Source organism: Pelobates fuscus, chromosome 2, assembly GCF_036172605.1.
Source record: "Pelobates fuscus isolate aPelFus1 chromosome 2, aPelFus1.pri, whole genome shotgun sequence".
NCBI lineage: Eukaryota > Metazoa > Chordata > Amphibia > Anura > Pelobatidae > Pelobates > Pelobates fuscus.
In genome coordinates, this window is record NC_086318.1 from 408,950,112 (window position 1) to 408,971,926 (window position 21,815).

The 21,815-nt window shown below is 41.9% G+C and overlaps 1 protein-coding gene across 1 annotated transcript in view; it reads left to right on the top strand.

Moving 5' to 3' along the window:
* The window catches only part of STON1 (stonin 1), a 102,034-nt gene extending 81,126 nt beyond the window's left edge, over positions 1–20,908 (top strand). Inside the window, exons 3-4 of the mRNA XM_063443939.1 lie at positions 1,375–1,577; positions 20,199–20,908. Coding sequence (XP_063300009.1) covers positions 1,375–1,577; positions 20,199–20,273 — 278 coding nt within the window. The 3' untranslated portion in view covers positions 20,274–20,908. The remainder of the gene's footprint in view (positions 1–1,374; positions 1,578–20,198) is intronic.
* Positions 20,909–21,815: the final 907 nt, after the last annotated feature.

Sequence of the window (21,815 nt, forward strand, 5' to 3'; positions counted from 1 at the left end):
AGCATATTAAGCCTGTATAAAAGAAAGTCATTTAAATTCCTATGCCATAAAAGTTAAAAAATATGCAATCCTTGTTTTCACCACACTTCTGATTGATTGTTCCACACTCCCCGTCTCCTTCCCCCCGCATCTTCCCTAACCACACTGCACTTGTGTAGACAATTTCTTCCAACACATGCATAAGTTAGGGCATATGTGTGTGTTGGAAGAAATGAAAAGTTTTTATTGACATTCAAAATCCAGGGATTTATTTTGCCATTATTTATTTATTTATTATTGCCAAAAACATACTTTTTAATTATGAACTACTAACAGAAAGCCAGTATATAACATTTTAGCTGGAAGTTCTGTTGATTATAGGTACACAGGACAGATATATGGAATTACAGAATATATGATTTACAAATTATCCTTGTCTCATAACTGGTCACCAAATATGAAGTTCTTGCACTAAGTTCCACATATGTCTAGACTTGTCAGAGAGGGTAAAGGATAAAAGGTTGGAGGGCATCAAAGAATATTCCTAAAATAAAGTCCCCAAACTAATGTCTTCTTTGTGATAAGATAATACATTATCTTATAGATTATATCTATACAAGACTTTTTATCTGGAGGGACTATGACAAATTAAGTAATGACAAAACAGGCAATCACTGAAAATGACACTACAGATTCTGTAAACTGGAATATAGGCACCTAGACCACTTAATCTCCATGAAATCATCTGGGTGCCATCCCCCAGAAATATTGCCATGTTGCAGGCAATGTTTTCAATGCAGGGTTGATAAGCCTTTATTGGCTGTCAGAGACTAGAGGCGCTTCTGCCTATAAACTTGGTTATAGATCAAATGGCTCACCTAGAGTACGGAGTTTTGCTATGCATGCGCACTAGCTTTGCAATGCTTCCCTATGGGGAAGCATTGGATTTGCAGACATTATAATTCTTGATGATCTCAGCCAGGGATGCAGAACAGCAGCACAGATACCAGCGTTCCATGGGATAAGTAAAGTTTACCTTTTAAATTCCTCAAGGGGGAGAGTGAACACCTTCATAGATAGGGGAACACTATAGCGTTAGAAATGTTTGTTTGTATTCCTAACATCATAGTGGTGTTCTTTTAATCATGCCACATTCACCACCAGAATTTAGAACATCATAGCCAACCACTCCTTGCTCCTAGTTGCGATGTAGTCATACTGATATTGTAAAAAACAGTTTATAGTGTATGAAAGCCTGTGTCATTACATTTTAGCAATAGTGTATTACTATTGACCAACCTTTGTGGTGAAGAGGTCAGTTATGATATAGTGACATATTCCTATTGCTCTGTGTTTTAAATCGCCATTCATCAGAATATTTTCTCTTCTTTAAAGGTTACGATCAGCCGCACAGCTTGTCCTGCAAACTGGAACTTGGCTCCGACCTAGAGATACCAAACAATTGGAATCCCGTTGCAACAGTGAAGTATTTTATGCCTAGCGCATGCATCTCTGGTGCAGAGGTGAAATCAATGGGAATTGAAAATGATATTCAGCCTCATAAACACGTCATTCAGAAAGCTTGCTACAACATCCAGGTATTATTGATTTCCACATTTAACTTGAATTGTTTACATTACAAATACATTCCCATTATAAGGGATATAAGATTGCCGGCAGCTATTCGTTGGAACTTTACACATTTTGATTAATCTTTAAGAGTGGCAACGTTTTACAACGTAAGAAATCTATGTTCAATATGTGATTCAGTCACAGTGCAGTAACTAATGTATCGGCTCAACTTGTGTCTGAACCAGATGGGTAATGAGAACTTTCTTATGTACTGCGCATCATTATATACTGGTAATCATATCTTTTAAAAAAAAAAAAAAATTTGACTGTTTTTGGCGCTCAAAATAAATACGAAATACATAAAACTAATATGATTTCTTTGCAGGAATAACTCCTTACCAATTTTTTTTTATTCATCTGTGCATATGTAACATGTGCTGCTTGTTATTGCAAATGACAGATCATATTCTGAAAACAATGCTGCATAATGGGTGATGTTGCAGATGCATTATCTTTTTGTAATGCACAGTTTGAATGACACTGTGTAGAATAGGGACCCCTAGTTGGAGTTAGCCCCCTAAATTGCTGCAGCTATTAACAACTACTGTAATTAAGCCTGCTCCCTATAATGATAGCATAGGAGATGTACGGAAGGAGACAGACACAGTGCAATTCTGTTTCCCCATCTCTTCCATGAGCATATCATTATCGAAAAAGGAGTTAAAGTGATAGAATATCTCTAAACAATCTAGGGCAGGCTGAGATATGTATGTTGCAGTGCCACTAAATGATGAAGAAATCCTAAGCCTATACTAAACCATAGAGAGATCTCTATTCTCTATACCACCCCTACCAATACTTCACCCAATCCTGCTTCCTACTCGTTCTATGCTCCCTTGGACCTTCTACGAAACAAGAGGTTTCTGCTCCAGCCCCACCACTTGTTCCCTCATTCCGATTCCCTCACATCTCACTTGCTCTCTGTCTCCTGCTATTGTTCTGCCCCTCACTAAAATATTCAATCTCTTCCTCTCCTCTGGCATATTTCCTTCACCCTTTAAGCAGGTAACCATCTGCCTGATTCTACAAAATTCCACCTTGACCCTAATTCTCCATCCAACTACTGCCCTATCTTGCGGTGACTGTTTGCCTCCAAGATTCTCAAGAGAGTTGTGAACACTAAATTCTTTCTGCTCTCCCTGCTTCAGTCTGGATTCTGCGCTAGTCACTCGCTCACTTTCCTGTCTGCCCCGCTGCTACTCCCTGTCTATCCTCACTAATACACAAGTATATCCCGTCCAGGCCCCTACGCTCTGCTGAAGATTTGCGTCTATCCTCTGTTCGTATTAGCACCTCTGATGCCCACCTTTAAGACTTCTCTAGGGCTGTGCTGTTCCTACTGAACTTCCTTCCCTGCTGTTAGATTCTCACCCAGTCTCAGTTCCTTCAAAAGATAATTAAAAACTCACTTCTTCTGGAAAGCATATCAATTCAACTGTAAATAACTTTCTCAACCCATACCTTGGTAACCCACCCTGCTTCCTCTTCTGCAATTGTCATCCAATAAACTAACCCTTCATTGTAAACTATTCTAATAACTTTTTTTCCTGTACATGAAATACAGCTGTGCTCAAAAGTTTGCATACCCTTGGAGAATTGGTAATATATGCACCATTTTTAAAGAAAACATGAGTGAGCAGGCAAAACACATTTATTTTATTTCTTATGGGATTCATATTCAACGGTAGGTTATAACAGAATGGCACAATCATAAAACAAAACATGGCAACAAGGGAAAAAAAAATAATGATCCCTGTTCAAAAGTCTGCATACCCTTAGTTTTTAACACTGTGTATTGCCCCCATTTAGCATCAATGACAGCGTGCAGTCTTTTGTAATAGTTATCTATGAGGCCCCTAAGTCTTGCAGGTGGTATAGCTGCCCATTCGTCTTGGCAAAATGCCTCCAGGTCATGCAAAGTCTTTGGTTGTCTTACATGAACCGTGCATTTGAGATCTCCCCCTGGTGGCTCAATGATTTTAAGATCAGGAGACTGTGATGGCCACTCCAGAACCTTCTCCTAAACCCACTGATACACACTAAAATATACACACACATTGACACATACACACCCACACACTGACAAATACAGACACTTGACATCATTCTTCTATTTTTGCCCACCATCCTGGTAATATACCTTTTATGTGCAGGAGGGTGGCTCTCTTTGGGTCATACTGCTGGCTGAGGATAATGAGAGTGTGTGGCTGGAGACAGCGCTCTCATTGCTCTCCCCCCTCCTGTGCCTCCTCCTGTCTCGGCCTCACGTGCTGCCAGATTTTACAGAGGCTCGTTTGTGCTGTGAAAGGGCTGGAGTACTCCACCAGGCCCCTGTTCAGCAATGCCATTAGGTGGCACCCAATGGGCCGTGGTGCAGTTGCAGCCGCTGCACTGGTGGTAGTTCCGGTACTGGCACTAACCTAACACTAGCCCTAACCTAAGATCTAATATAAAAGATGTACCATATTAAATAATGCTGTCTTTAGTTCTAGGGATATATATATATATATATATATATATATATATATATATATATATATATATATATATATATATATATATATATATATATATATATTTTTTTTTTTTTTTTTTAAACAACTCAAACATCAGTCTCCTAACAGTCTGGATCTGTTTTTTTGCTTTGCACTGTACTTGCATCCAATCCAAGTGCCGAGTGATTAGGACCACTGTTTGCAATTCTCGTACATACTGGCAACTTTATTTACTAAAGCGGGAGTTAGAGGGAATGTACCAGAGAATTGCAATTTTGGACCAAAACAGCCAAGCCATTAGCAGTTAGCTAGTTCATACGAGCCTTTGTAAGTTCACTTTGCATGGATTTGTCCATTAGGACATGGGGTACTCTTGGGTCTCAAACTCTATTTATTACGTTGATCAGGTGAGGTGTGCAATTTCCCGCTGCTAGCGCCATCTAGTCTTCCTCCTCCCTTAAGCTTGTTGCTAATATTGATACATAACTTTCTGTGCTTTGGACCATACCACTCACATGACTGTGAAACCATACAATAGTCATACTCCGAATGGGCTTAAACATACTGTCTGTCCAGAGGGAGAGGCAAGGCTTGTTGAGATGAGAACGTGCAGTTCAAATTCAGTCTTAGAACTGAGACGATTTTTTTTCACTATCAACTTGTAAATCATACAAACATGTCAGTTCTTTTTTAATTAGACATCAGTGATGGCGATTGGTGTAGCTAATGCTGCAGAAACTTTTAGTTTTTTGGCGGGTTTTTTTTTTCTTCTAAAATTTGCTTCCCAATGTTTTTTGTCACTATTTATGTGTAATGGTGGCGTGGCCCTATAGATCATAACATGCCATCAATACATTATACTGCATTGAGCTGTGTCACATTGTCAGTTTAGTATATTACCCGCTAAGAGCAACCATATATAAAATTTGAGGTACTATGGTGTCATAAGCTGAAACATGTCTCTTCAATTATACAAACATTTCCAATTAGTGTGACAGCCTGTGAATCCGGTGTGCTAAAATGGGTAAAGTGAATCATTCTGAGCCCAACAAGGTGACACCATAACACTGACACTGTAAAGATGTCTATCGCTGTAGTGGACTTTTACATTTGAAGGCACTTTATTTTGACAATGGAAGAGTTAACTAATTGAATCCAGAGGGATTTGATAAAAAAGTATGAGTCAGGAACATGTCCCTCTAAGACTCACATAGACAGATGAAGATCTGATGAAGACAATTGTACAGCTTGAAAAAACAATGCAACAGTGGGGGAGCTAGGATAATACTTTTCAGTTAATGAAACAGCAACATTAAATTTGCTGGACTCATCATTTTCCCCCCCATAGATATCATTCTGCAAAATTGCTGGCGTATGTATCTCGTGCAAGCTGTGTAACTGTATCCTAAAACGTGATTAAATGTTTATGAATTACTATTCTGTATTCAAGGATGATGTTAACCCGAGGTGCTGGAGAAAAAAAAAAAAAGAAGAGAAATAAATAAATAAATAAATAAAAGAAAAAGACGTTAAATATTTTCATTTTAGAATTGTTTTCAGAGAATAGCTAAAATGAAAAGCAGTAAGATAACCAATGTTTTCTTATCATGTTTACTTATGCTTTCATGTTGCATTTTTTGGGGGGTGGGCGAGGGGAGAGAGGGTTATTCGACATTTTTGAAAAGTGCTATGTTTTGTGTTTTTTTTTTTTACCAAGACATTTAAAGGACCACTATAGTTTGTTTTCCTGGCACTATAGGGTTATTAGGTCCCCCTCACTCTCATGGCCCCCCACCCGTTGGGCTTCTCTAAAACTGCTATGTTTACAGCTGCAGGGTTAAAACTAGAGGGACCTGGCACCCAGACCACTTCATTGAGCTAAAGTGGTCTGGGTGGCTATAGTGGTCCTTTAGTGTATGTATTTCAAAGACAGTTAGCAGACACCAGGATCAGAACTAAAATGTGTTGTGCCCCAATTCCCATTGCTCACATATTTGGAACTTGTTTTGTAGGTACATGAGTTGGGATTAGTTGTTTTGTTTTTTTCTTTGTAAATTAGATAGCATTTTCTTTGATCTTGGATTAGCATTGCTAAACCAAGATCAAAGAAAATGCTATCGAATTTACAAAGAAAAAAAAACAAAACAACTAATCCCAACTACTGTACCTACAAAACGAGTGAACTGTACACATTGATGCTATATTAGCTAGTGTCACGATTCTGGGAACCCAACACGCTATCACACACACACACACACACACACACACGCACACACAGAAAAGGTGCAGTACCAGACCTTAGAGTGGCCGGGCTAAGCACACAAAGAATAGTTAGGAGGCAAGCCGAGTAAGCGGAACCAGAAGACAGTATAACGAGAAACAAGCCGAGGTCAAAGGGTAGGAGAAAGTCACAAAGTCAGATTAACAAGCCAGAGAGTACGTAACCAGAAAAACAAGTTCAGTATCAATACTAGTAAGCAAAGGCCACAACAGGGCACTGAGAGACAGGAAAGGTAAGTATTTAAATCCTTGCCTTAATTCTGATTGGATAACTTCCAATCAGTATTAACAAACACACGTGGGGGATATCTATACCCCCCACTGTGATTGTTGTGCTGTAGCTTTAACGCCGGGTCACGTGAGTGACCCCGGCGTACTGATATTAGTTCCGGCTCCCAGCGTGCAGCTTTAGACATGTTGCCGCTGGGAGGAGGAGAGGAGGACGCGAGCGGCGTGTCAAGGGGAGAGGACACCGCTCGCTGACCGGTAAGGGGAGCCCTGACAGCTAGGCTGCGACAGAACAGGCAATCCAAGATGGCGACGGAGCTGGAAGATTCCTCGTCCAAATTCGGAGAACAGGCTTTTGATACGGTAGAAAACCTGCAGATCAGGGCTGATTTTTCTGCAACCACTCTCTCAGCAGCAGAACCAGCACTGCCGTCTGCCAATCTAGTTCTATCGTTCAGAGCCGCAACTGAGGGCATCCGTTTCCTGCACTGAGCTGCAGCACTAAAATGGTTAGTGTTAGAGACATAGCACTGTAGTAGAGAGGTTAGGTTAGCGTTAGAGAGATTGCACTGTATTAGAGAGGTTAGGTTAGCTTTAGAGAGGTTAGGTTAGTGTTATGGAGATTGCACTGTAGTAGAGAGGTTAGGTTAGTGTTATGGAGATTGCACTGTAGTAGAGAGGTTAGGTTAGTGTTATGGAGATTGCACTGTAGTAGAGATGTTAGGTTAGTGTTATGGAGATTGCACTGTAGTAGAGAGGTTAGGTTAGTGTTATGGAGATTGCACTGTAGTAGAGATGTTAGGTTAGTGTTATGGAGATTGCACTGTAGTAGAGATGTTAGGTTAGTGTTATGGAGATTGCACTGTAGTAGAGATGTTCGGTTAGTGTTATGGAGATTGCACTGTAGTAGAGATGTTCGGTTAGTGTTATGGAGATTGCACTGTAGTAGAGATGTTCGGTTAGTGTTATGGAGATTGCACTGTAGTAGAGATGTTAGGTTAGTGTTATGGAGATTGCACTGTAGTAGAGATGTTAGGTTAGTGTTATGGAGATTGTACTGTAGTAGAGAGGTTAGGTTAGCGTTAGAGAGATTGCACTGTAGTAGAGAGGTTAGGTTAGTGTTATGGAGATTGCACTGTAGTAGAGAGGTTAGGTTAGCGTTAGAGAGATTGCACTGTAGTAGAGAGGTTAGGTTAGTGTTATGGAGATTGCACTGTAGTAGAGAGGTTAGGTTAGCGTTAGAGAGATTGCACTGTAGTAGAGAGGTTAGGTTAGTGTTATGGAGATTGCACTGTAGTAGAGATGTTAGGTTAGTGTTATGGAGATTGCACTGCCTGCAGTATAGAGGTTTGGACTAAATCTAATTTACCAGCCCTTCCTAGCAAGTTAAATTATATTGACATGTGCCAGATTTTCTTGACAAGTGCCAGATTTTCTTGACATATTCAAAACACTTATCCTCACAATGCCAAAAATACACAGACACTGACTTACTTATTGGAAAATGTATGTCCACAGCTTTATTAATTTATAAGAAAATGTAACAAATTAAGGTAATTGCCAACAAAATAATCCATATGTAACCCACCATCCCCCTGTACATAAATACCCCTTGGCCATGCCCCAACAAAATTATGTATAACAATATAATTAACAGTACATATAACATGGCCGTTCCATTGGCCCCATAACAAACTGATTAACTGTAGGGGTGTACCGACAAACCCCTACACCCCCAGGTTCGGAGCCACCAACGAGCTCAAGCCTACCAACCAAATGAACCCTTCCTGCCTAATCCATACTAATTTAACCATGCCCCACTTCCTACTCTACCTACTCTATATCTACCCCCCAAATTTAACCTGGCCATTCCCCACCACATCTCAGGGCTTGACCACCTAAAGCTCCTGAGCGACCCACACCACAGAAAAACAGGGCCCTATAAATACCTTCCTCAAAACCCAGATTAAGCAAGTCATACCCCACATCAGAAAGATGCACACCATCCCTCCAATAATATCCCGGAAGCATACCTTTCAAATCCCGATGCCTGACCGCTACACCTCCAACCTGCCGAATAGACACAGCCATCATCCTGTTAATCTTACCCCTACACCGTACCACTGCAGCTGGGTCCTTAGCATGTCTCCAATTAAACCTAGGTACCATCTTGAACCACACCACAACCACACTGCGGACCAGCTCACATAGCCGGTCTACATCCTCTTAATCCAACATACCAACTCTCTCTGGGGGACTAACGTGGATGACCATTATACCTGAGCAGCTCCCGCCGCCACTCTCATAAAAATCTCCCCACTGATGCTCAGCCAGCTAAACCACGGAAACCCAACCAAACCAATGGAACCAGTTCCAGAGGAAAGCCCAGCTGTAGTCCTTGACTCTGAACTGCGGCTCTCTTCTGCGCCCAATAGACGTATGAGTGGCCCACCAATCTGGCCACCAAACCTAGAATGAAAACAGAGAAAAAGAAGGGAAAGAACACCATCCAACGCACACCCCCAGCATACCCCCAGTTTAGATAAGCCTATCTGGCCACAGGTAGGACCGATTCCAACCTACCTACTCTCTAAACCAACTCATCCCCCAGGCCCAGGCGGGAGGCCTCCGTCGCAGCCCCTATTCGGAAAGAGTGTGTCCCAAACTGCCACGGATCCAGACCCAACTGCCGTAGACCCGACCTAAAAAACGTAAAAATTGGAAGCGCCACAATGCCGAACCATCCGCATGCACCAGGAAACAACCCACAATCCCCGTGAGAACCCCCATATAGCCAGAAGCACAGAAAGGTGGGCAGACCCTTGACCCCAGCAGAGAAAACAACCCTTCCCAAAACCATCTGTCTTGGTCCGACCCAAACAAATCTCAACCCTATCCATACACAAAGCAACATCCTACCATTGGATCTAACCAACACCAGACCGATTGGTGCTCACCAGCTCACCAATCCTAAAAGCTCCAAAAAACATAAAAGCGACCGAAAACACCACATCATAAGGCAAAGCACATACCTCCGGCAACAAGGACACCAACCTCTGTAAGACTTCTATAGAAACCGGCCTCCTTGTATCCAACGTTTTCTTTTCCCTCCGAAAACCACGCAGCATCTGTCGAATTAGAAACTATTTGGTAAGGTCCTCCCACCTGTTCAACTTAAACAAAAAACGCCAACGCCGCCATATTCCGATCAACCACTACAGGAGGAGACACCTGATGGGAAAACAACCGCCATATAAACCATAAAGGGGTATCTAACCTCCCTTGTCGAGATTGAGGAGCCTCTGCACAGCCCACCACCTCGTCCCAAGCCTTCCAGACCTTTGCATAGGCAGATCTCATGCCCGCGCCAATGAGCTCCTTACGAGTCCCCCAAGCAAGAAGTCCTGAGCTGCCACATCTCCTGCGGACAGGCCTGACCCATCCTCCGCGCCCTGGGTACCTCACAACGAAAATGATCCCACTGTGAATGAGACAATGCATCAGTCATGACGTTCAATAACCCAGGCACATGACGGGCCCGAAAAACAATGTTAAATCGCCGCAAGAGATACACCACTGCTATAGAGGAAGCTGACAAATTATGAATGGCATGGACAACCGCCATGTTGTCCGAGACGAATATCACTTCTATTGCGAAGGGACTCAACCCACAATGCCAACGCAACCACAAATGGAAATAATTCCAGAAAAGCCAAATTCCGTATCAAAGGACTCAACTTCCATGCCTCCGGTCACTGCTCCGCACACCACTCGCCCGCCAAATAGGCTCTGAAACCCACGCTCCCAGAAGCGTCCATAAACAACTCAATCTCCTCCAACGAAGTTGCAGGCCCCTGATCCTATTGTAGTGATGGCGGGACCAGGCTCCGCCCGTAGTTCTTGCCAACAACCGGCTGAAGACCCTACCCATAGGTATCACTCGACACACAAACTAGAGGCTACCCAGCAGCGATTGTAATACCCGAAGTGTAACCTTCCGAGCACCTTGGATGTCCCTAACCAATTGACGAAGCACAACCAGTTTGTCCTCCGGCAACCAGCACTCCCCCTTCACCGAATCGATTTCCAACCCAAGAAAACTGAGACAAGTGGTAGGATCCACCGTCTTGTCCGCCATGAGCGGGAACTCAAAAATAAAAGCCACACATTCCAAAACCCTCAAAGTATGACCGCACCGGTCGAAATCAGCAGGACCCATACACAAAAAAATTGCTGAGGTAATGTACAATAGCGCCCCCACCAGACTCCAGCCCCACAACCCACTCCAAGAAGGTGCTAAACTTTTCAAAATACGCACACGAAATAGCGCAGCCCATAGGTAAACAGAGATCCACGAAGTACGACTCGTAAAATGAACAACCTAATAAATGGTAAAATGCAGGGTGAATAGTCAGGAGTCAAAACGCCGACTCTACATCTGCCTTCACCATCAGCGCCCCACCACCTGCTTTCCTAACCAACTCACCGCCTGGTCGAATGAGGCATAGGGCACAGAACACAGGGTCGCATCGATATCATTCACTGAAGAGCCATTCGGATACGACAAATGATGAATCAAACTGAACGTACCCATTTACTTCTTAGGGACCACTCCCAGGTGCAAAATCCGTAGATCATCCAAAGGTGGGGTGGCGAACGGCCCCGCCACCCTACCCAACTGAACCTTCTTAAACAATTTGTCCCTAACTACCTCTGGGTGATCCCGGCTGATCTGAGGTTCTTACACACACGCCCCACAATTGTTTCCTTGAATGGAACAAAATAAATCCTGGAAAACCCCTCAAACAAGACTTTCGTTGCACCCTGATCAGTGTAACAACTTAGTCAGGGTGCCCTCGCGCCTACCCTCACTGGGGTTGATCCCAGAGGAAGTGGAAGGTGTTGCCGATCCCCCAGCTCCCCCTGCGGAGGAAGTCTTACCTCTCCCCATTTACTTGGCCCTCTTAAAAGAGTCAGAAAAACCCCTTCTTCTGGCTGGCCGACGATGATGCCCCTCACTGAAAGAGCGTCGCCTTCTGAGCAATCATCAACTTCATCCAGAACGGAAGGTCCATCTGGTCCCACCATATCCCTGGATTAGCCAACAGGCATTGGCTGAACTGCTCATCGTACTTCCACCAAGCTAGTCCCCCATGTGTGCGATAGGCCTTCCATATACTGTCCAAATAATAAAAGAACTGCGAACGGCGTTCTGTAAATTTCTCACCTAACACACTCGCCAAGATACAAAATGCTCTAAGCCAGTTCCCAAACGTCTTTTCACATTCTGCCTCACCACATTCGGAATCTCACCTGCCAATTTCGCTCGTTCCCCGGCCCCCAATGAATCGCCCAAAGCTAGAGAAGACACCTTCGCCCCCCCGGGTCGCTCCCATCCACCGCACCGCCAGCTCCACCGCCAACACACGGAGGATCCCATACCCTGCTAAAGTGTGCCTCTTGCGCCCCTTCCAATCAACTGTTCAAAAAGTCTTCAGATTCAGATTGTCTAACAAAGACCCAGAGTGTGATGCAAAAGAAGACTCACCGCCAGAACCCCTGGCCGTCGAGGACCCCGGGGGAGCTGCCTGTCCATCCACCTCAAGAGGTTCAGGAATGTCAGCATTCCTCCGACGTCTCACATCCTGGTCCTGCCTCAAAACTGTGGGAGAAAGGGTCCACAACCTGCAAGGAGAAGAAAACCTGAGTAGTCTGCTCTCAGTAGCTCCTCCCCACAATCCCGCCTGTGATCCCTGTCCGAGCTGCGCCTTCAAACCTGACCCAAGTGGATGCATGGGGTAAGCCTTACCCCCGGGGGGCTTCTGCTAGAGGACCTAGAAGCACTGTACCAGCTCTGCCATCTCCTGTCGGAATAGACCGTAGGCTCCCAGCAGTAGCGCCTAACAGAAGGGCTCTTATCCTGGCTCAGACACCTTCTTGGGGACCGCCTGTCTCTGCTGCACCTGGTCCTATCCTTGCACAATCCAGCCTCGCCCCAGGATTACCCTGGGCTGTTCCCGCCGGCCGCCTGCTGCCTGAGACCCCCGCGTCTCATGGTCATCAGGTCTGTATTGAACCTCCCACCAGCCCCCCACTGGCAGTGCCGTCAAGATCACCAGGGGCAGACTCATCAAGTATATGGGCATCTCCAGTGGTGAAGTCCGGCCTGGCGGCGCTCCCATCCATGACGAAGCCACCTTCTGCGCCCGCCAGCCGCCTTGCGACGGGGCACACTCCGAACCCACTCCTCTAGTTGCTGTGCCAGACCTCTAACACGCTGACCGCGTGGCTCCGGCCACACCACACCGGCTCTTTCCGCCCTCACCAGCCTCTCACCAGCTTCCCCTCTGGAACCATCCACCTCCGCGGACGGACTCTTCCTCCTCGGCTGTGCAGGGACAGCACCAGGACTCAGCCGCTGGGGAGCCCTGGTACTCCTCATAGGCTGATGAACCGGAGCAGCCACAGTCCCTGCCGAATGCCCAGCCAACACAATCTGATCCTGCAGCCACGACATCCCTTGCTCAGCTACCACAGCCCGGACGCCCTTCTGGAACTTTTCCAACTAATCCATCTGAAAAAGAAAGCAGAAACCAACACAGACCTGACAGACAACTAACAGGTAATTGAAGGTTAATTAAAAATGGCCACTACCTAAAATAGCCGCTATATATATATATATATATATATATATATATATATATATATATATATAAACTGCAAATGTCCCGCACTCAATGTACCGGTCTTGTGCTTGCCTCGGTGCTGCCTCAGCCTTTAATATATTCAAATGGAAAGAGTGCACTCGAAGGTCTTCTTAAGGATATAAACAATTTATTTTGCCAAATTTCAAAAGACATACAAGTCGACGTTTCAGTCCTCGTGGGACTTTTTTCAAGACAATGAAAGGCGGAAAAACAGTGATTTAAATATACATTGCAGGTGATTTGATTGGAGAGTAGGTTATATGAAAGAGAGGCTGTGCACACGTGAAAGTGGTTATTCAACTTTGAAAAATAGGGATTAACCCCTTAAGTGCCTAAATAAAAAAAGGCCTAACGGTGATTGCGGTTACGGCCAAATATCTAATAATCTGCGCTCGCAGACATATATTAAAATTCAAGGATAAGAAATAAAAAATATCGAAGCCACCTTAGACTAACTAAGAATTTTAGATTCTATTTGAATATTTAAACAAATTTGTTAAACTGAGTTAAACAGTGTTTTGCATTTGCTACATTTTTAAACACTAACATAAGGTGGCTGCGTATAGATTGGACTTCCTAGTGTCAATAGATACATTGTAACAAAACTTCAAAGTATATTTGAGTACCCCGCCGGGGTACTATGTATGTATTATATTACCAATTAACGGCCATACAGTCTATAGAGTATAACAGGAGCAACCATCAGCCAACATATTCTAGCTACATAAAAATAATAATAATAATATATGAATACTATATGAATAATATGTAGTGGAAAAAAGTCTCATGAGTTAATCACCAGTTATGATTTTTCTATGACCTTTAGTGCAGATATATCAATTACTATTGTCTTCTTTATCTTTTCGGGATGAAGCAGCTGAGTGGGTTGATTTCATTAAGTCCCCCCGGGGACAAAGTTCCCAATGTAAAGATCCAGAAGGCTTCTCTTTGAAGAAGTAGGACATCTCTGTCACCCCCCCTGTTCGGGGCCGGAACATGTTCAATGCCCATAAATTTCAATGTGGGCAGTGTGTGCCCTATTTCCAAAAAATGTTTGGCTATGGGGGTGGTTGCTATACCACTAGATAACGCAGTCCTGATAGTGGATCTGTGTCCCCTCATGCGCTCCCTGAGATCATTAGACGTTTTGCCAATATACATGAGTCCACATGGGCAGGTGATGCGATATACTACATGTGTAGTGGTGCACGTGATCCTTTGCCGTATCTTGTATTCTTTACCTGAGCGAGGGTGGTAAAACGCTTTGCCCGGGGTCATACTATTGCAAGCCATGCACTTCAGACAACGATAACAGCCTGGGCTTTGAACAGACTGATGCGCCATGGATATGTCCGTGTGAACCAGATAATCCCTCAGGTTCCTGTTTCTCCTATAACTAATCATAGGGGTATTTTGGAATATCGTCGGTAGTGTTTTGTCTTTTTTAAGAACCTCCCAGTTGTGTCTTACTTTCTGGGACATCTCTCCCGATAATGAATGGAACGTTTGAGGGAAGATCATTCTGTTTTGGTTGTTTTTAATTTTAGGGCCGTCTGTGTAATTTTTGAGTGCTTTTGAATATGCACACTCCAGCACTTGTCTTGGGTATCCACGTTGTGAAAATTTTTCAAACATTTCTTGTACCTGGTTTGCTGCTTTTGTAGAATCAGAGTTGTTCCTCAGTATTCTCATAAATTGAGATACCGGTAAAGATTTTATAAGGTTGGGTGGGTGGTGACTGCTGGCGTGTAGTAACGTATTGCGGTCAGTTTCCTTGGCAAATAAAGTATACCCCAGCTTGTTGTTTTCTATGAAAATTCGAAGATCCAAAAAGTCAATTTGTTGGTTGTTAATTTGATGGGTAAGTCTTACTGGTGAGTCCAGTTGATTCAATGACCCTATCATATCATGGAGACTTTGTTCTTCACCTGTCCATATGATGAGCACGTCGTCGATGTATCTCAGGTATTTCAGGATATGATGACCATATTTTTGAAGAATGTGTACTTGTTCATATGCATGCATGTATGCATTAGCATACATGGGTGCCATAGGGGCACCCATCGATGTTCCTGATATTTGTATATAGAATGCTTTTTCAAAACGAAAATAATTAAGTGTAAGGCATAGTTCCAATAATTCAAGTATATATTCAATCGGGGGCTCTATACATTCTTGGTACTGTGTTAGTACTTGGCGCATCGCCTGAATTCCCTCCTCATGGGGAATTATGGTGTATAGACTGCTTACGTCGATGGCTGCTAAGTAGACTCCTTGTGGGGGGAGTTCTATAGAATTTAAGGCTGCTATGACTTGCGCCGAGTCTTTGACATAGGTAGGTAGTGACATTACCGGTTTTTTAAATTTTGCGTCTAACCATTTCCCTATGGGTTCTAATAATCCCCCGATCGCCGATACAATCGGTCGTCCTGGTGGGCGCTCCAGGTTTTTATGAACCTTAGGCACTGTGTATATGATCGGGCATCGAGGGTGGGTTTCAAATAAGTACTCATATTCCGTGGTGGTGAGGAAACCTGCTTCTAAGCCCCTTTGCAGTGTCTGTTGGACAACTTTACTGAATTCACAGGTGGGGTCTATTTGTGTGTATTCATAGACTCTGGTATCTTTTAATTGTTTAAGGATTTCCTCCTTATAGTCGTCATATTGTTGGACGACTATTGCGCCTCCCTTGTCCGCTGGACGTATAGTAATGGACATATCTTTAGCCAGGCTGTTTAAGGCTTCTCTTTCATCTTTAGATAAATTCGGACGTCTTTGGTTCCGGGTGGTTGTAACCTTCATGGTATCAAATTTTAACATTTGTGAGAACGTTTTTAATGTAGGGTTTAGGTTGGAGGGGTCAAAGGTGCTTCTCATTTTGAAGAGACCTTTGCTGTGTCTAGTTGCTGTGCCAGACCTCTAACACGCTGACCGCGTGGCTCCGGCCACACCACACCGGCTCTTTCCGCCCTCACCAGCCTCTCACCAGCTTCCCCTCTGGAACCATCCACCTCCGCGGACGGACTCTTCCTCCTCGGCTGTGCAGGGACAGCACCAGGACTCAGCCGCTGGGGAGCCCTGGTACTCCTCATAGGCTGATGAACCGGAGCAGCCACAGTCCCTGCCGAATGCCCAGCCAACACAATCTGATCCTGCAGCCACGACATCCCTTGCTCAGCTACCACAGCCCGGACGCCCTTCTGGAACTTTTCCAACTAATCCATCTGAAAAAGAAAGCAGAAACCAACACAGACCTGACAGACAACTAACAGGTAATTGAAGGTTAATTAAAAATGGCCACTACTAATGGTTACACATTGTTACATAGCATAGCAATTTAACAGCTTGCCTAGCATGTTTAATACATACAAAAATGAGACAGATCTCCAGGAATTTAGAAAGTGAATATATGTTTCCTATTTTAGCATATGCGCTGATTCCCTTGCTTCACGACTGAAATGTTTAGATCTGTATTAAGCCTGTGGTTACGATGCTTTGTTACTTTTACTATTGATCGCTCAACTTGTTAGTATAACGGTGCTGTACTCTATTAATATAAAATGAGGCTGACACTCATAGGAGATGCTTTCTTGCGTTATCTTGTTCCCACTCTGTACAAATTATGCATTTCCTACTCTTTATTCTGTACCCCGTATTATTAATGCCTCAATAAAAGAAAGATTGACAAAAAAAAAAAAAAAAAAAAATGGCCACTACCTAAAATAGCCGCTATATATATATATATCACAAAAACCCCACCCCCACCAAGTTAATGACCTAATGGACATGGTTGCTATGCCTATTTCCTGGCCTTGTCAAGGCCCATTCCCCTCTCTTTGCTGTTCCATGGGATACATTTTGGTCTTACAAAGAGTTTGCCAAGCACAATGTTTAATGTATTTAATGCAGAAAAGACAAGTTGTTTCATTTAGTAAAAGTATGCAATAGTACAAAAAAATCAATTTTATTTACAGGTTTGGTGGTAGTGAGCAAGTAACCATTTTTTTTAAAATTGTAATTAGTATATATTATCTGACTTATGCAAATGGAATCATACACACCTGAAAAAAACAAATCGCTGAGTCCACACATCAGTGGCAACGGATTTCAATTTAACTTTGAATACATGCAATCTATGCTTTTTTTTCAGCAGGTGTTATAAATCAAAAGTTCAAACACTGAACAACTGCCATGAAAATGTTCAATTACATCAGCTGAATATAATCTTGCTTGAATCTATTTTTTGACATGACACACAACAATATGAACATATTACTATTTTTTTTCTATCCTAGATGCATATATTTTATTTACAAACGATTGGTTATGTTTTTGTGGAAGACACAAAAAAAAAAATAACAAATGCATCTGACAATATAAATAAAATGTCATAACAATAACATGCGCGCTTGTGAGAATACGTAAATATGCACACACACAATATATGTGTGTATGTCTCAGTGGTTCAGTGGTATTTAAAAGAACGTCCCAACTTTTTTTTTTTTTTTTTCAAAACAATAATGTTAGGAAACGTGTGGGGAGAAAGTGATCATATATTAGTGCCATTTGAACTAATAATGTTTGGGAGAGCAATTAGAAATGAGAGAGTAATAGTACCAAGAAGAGGGATAAAAGAGAACAGTGTACAGATAGTTAATAGACAGCGCACACACAAAAAAAACAAAAATACAGTTTACATTTTACAAGGCTACTTAAAGTCACTTATCTTAACAAACAAATATAGGGATTCAGTTTCACCTTATTGTCAGGCTTTCTGCCTGCTTACCTTCCAGCTCGACTCTGGGTGCTGTGCTTGCAATACTTAAAGCTTAAACTGTTTCCAGAGACAATTCAATTTATGCTTTCCTGAGGTCACCTCTAAAGGGGCAGGCATATCGGATGGGTGGGGTGCTCAGCCCAATAGGAATCTGGTCTGGATTCAAAGTCTACACAGAAAAAAAATGGGAATTGGGGGAACGCCTAAAACATGCAGTAACTTTAGATTGTAAGCTCATTTGAGCAGGGCTGTAACTACTTTTTGTTATTGTTAGTCAAATTTGAGATTTCAATTTGTCTGTACATCTTGTCAGCACTGTAAAAGTTTTTGTTACTTTATAAACATTTAAAATAATAATAATAATAATAATAGTGAAAGAACCTTGGAATGAAAACCTACGGTAAGGGAGAAGGAAATCAAGGGCATAAGACCAGGGGACAGAGGAAAGAAAACTTGTGAGTATGTGCATTGAGGGTCAGAGAGTAAAGGACTGAGGACAAGAGTACTGGGTCAGAGAACACAGTGTTGCAGACTTGAGTTTAAGAGACATACATGTTAAGGGTCATGATAAGCATGACTTGAAGGTAAATACACTTAAAAGGGGTAGATTAATGTTAAAAAATAATAATAATAAAAAACAAATACATATATATATATATATATAATATTCTAATGCTTAAGCATTAGTGTCTAGTTTACTTCTACTGCTAGTATCAAATTTCCTACCTGAAAGTGGACCTGATAACCTGTTCTTATGTTTATGTTTACCCTAATTTTATTGTTGGGTGTTTTCTGTTAATTTTACTTTTATGATGTCTGTGTCAGGAACCCTAGTCCAGGTTAAGCCCACAATGGTGTAACTGGCTCCTGTTAAATCTGTTCCATACTTCCCCCACCTCGATCGATGTTACGACTAAAGGAACCCTCAGTCAAGCTCTTTACTAGAGGTGCATTAACCTCTTCAGGAGACGCATTTGTAAGATTGTATGAGCCACACATTGCATGGCAATATGTGACCTGTTACGTTTAAATATTTTTTAGTATCTTTCCATTATATTAAAACTCCACATTCCGCTAATTTATACCCCCCGGCAGAGTACTTATATACCATATAAATGTGTATGCAGTTTATGTTACAACGAAGATGCTGTGTGTTCTGGTTTGGGATGGAATGTGAATAAAAAATAAAAAAGGGGGGACAGGTCTATGCATTGTGGTGCTTAGTGTGTCCCTTTAAAGGATAAGGTTAAATTTACGATTGAGGATCAGAGGGTAAGAGACCAGAATAATAACAGTTAGTGATCAGAGACTAAAACTTTAAAAATGCAGCTAGTAGTTTGCTGGGGTTCACAATTTATTTGAACATGTTAAATGTAAAACAAGGGTCCTCATACTTAAAATAACTGGGGACCACTCATTACTGTACGTTTGCTTTCTGTTCCATCTGCCTGCCCTGTAATTAAGTTTACAATAGATGAAAGTGTTTAGTTAGGCTCTGTAAGGCATATTTCAAGCTTTCATGCCCATATGTATGCATGAACAGTTCCAGTAATCAGAATAATGGTGATTGACAATATATTGAAATAATACAGAATAGCCAATTGACAGGTCAAGGGAAATCTCATTACTGGACTAAAAGGTTTCCCTAACCCTCTGAATTACCAACGTCATAAATATATACTACAAAAATATATAGTTTTCATTTGGCAGATTTTTCTTACGTGATATACCGTATTTAGTCATGCTGCTTGCATACAACAAAAAGCCAAAATTATTTGTGTCTTTTACAAATCCTTGTCTCTGTAATGAAGGTTTGCAAGTGACAAGGACAAAAAAGGATCAGGCTGTGAATTAAGGAATTCAAAGCAGAACATCGTGCTCTTGGATGTAATTACAGAAATGTCCTTATAAAGTTTAATTTTCAAGGATCACATTTTCTACCTGTAAATTTCACATCAGTAGGAAATCAAGTTGAACAAGAAATCAAAGCAATTATTAATCAGAATTTCAGAAACATAAACGTTGAGCAATAAATGTAATTATGTGATAGAAAGACAGATGATATCGGACGTAAAAATTTATTTTATGTCTTTATTACAGGTGGAGATTGAACGAAAAGTGGTTCTAACTGAATCAGAAGAACTGGACAAAGCTGGGGAGTGTAAAACACAGTAGACATTTTTATTGTTAAGGATTTAAACTTTGTTTACTTACCGCACGATTCTCGTCCAACAGGGCTGTGCAGAAATCAAAAGTAGCTGTATAACCATGATAATAGATAGAAAGCTAAAATGTTAATATTATTTTTTATATTTACAAGGTAAAGGAAAATAATAATCTATGCAATTGATCAGATCCTAGCATTTCACATATACATGTATAATTCTGCTATATACGATTTAAATACCTATTTCAATTTGATTAACCAGATGGACCTCCAAAAAGAAACTGACACATTTTTTTTGCAAAAGTTTTCTCAGAAGACATAGATCGGTTGTCCCCCATAAGTATATGCTTTGGTTAAACTTTATTGCTCCTGGTTCAAACGATTAAGGTAAATGGAAGAGATGTTGCAGGGATATCCGATGTATATGATTTTACACTAATGGCATTTGTCTTTCCATTCAATGACAAAGGCATGCTTTTGATGCAAATTAATTCTTAGGACTCCTAACTTCCTGCACACATGTGTGGACTCTAGTCATAAAAAAATTACTGTATATGGGTGAAATTGTGCTAGGATTCCCAAATTCTAGTAATAGGCATACATTAAAGAATATAATTGTTGAACACAAGTGTGACGTTTGTGTTGACTAAAATACCAATACTGGATCTTACCTGTTTTGCATAATACATTTCAAATTATGTGTATATTTTGTGTTTTTTCCTTTTCTAATTGGTTTTCTTTCCTTATGAAGGGCTAGTATGGAATTGCATTCTACGCTTTTTTGCTTTTTTTCACATTTAACTGCATTTAGCTTGACTGTTGGCTCACCAAAGCCATTAACCGATATATTCAGGAGGGTCTGCCAATTAGCCTTCAGATAATGCAATCAGGACCAAACCGTGTTAATTTAACCCCTTAAGGACACATGACATGTGTGACACGTCATGATTCCCTTTTATTCCAGAAGTTTGGTCATTAAGGGGTTAAACAGTCCCGAAATCAACACCACCATAATTTTTTTAACAAGTGAAACAAAATAGACAAGGTAATGCACATAGTGTGAATTCAAAGTAAATTAGGTACAAAATTAAACAAACATTCCCCACATCAGATATGCTGTTAGTTTGGCTACTCTGGCCTTAAAGGGACACTGTAGTCACCAGAACCACTACAGCTTAATGTAGTTGTTCTGATGTGTATAGCCTGTCCCTGCAGGCTTTTAATGTAAACGCTGGATTTTCAGAGGAAAGGCAGTGTTTACATTGCTGCCTAGGAACACCTCTAGTGGCAATCACTCAGACAGCCACCAAGGTGCTTCCTAGTCCAGTCCTGCACAGTGTGCAACACTGACATTCAGAGTCTGCTGAATGTTTCCCATATAGATGCATTGATTCAATGCACCTCTATGAGGAAATGCTGACTGGTGCAGTGCAGCGTTTTTGCCATGTGATTGACCAAGATCATCAAGACTGATGATTTCAGCCATTGAGTGGAAGCCAGCTGCATTGAGAGAACAGGAGAGTAAAATCACCTTTTTACTGCAATCTAAG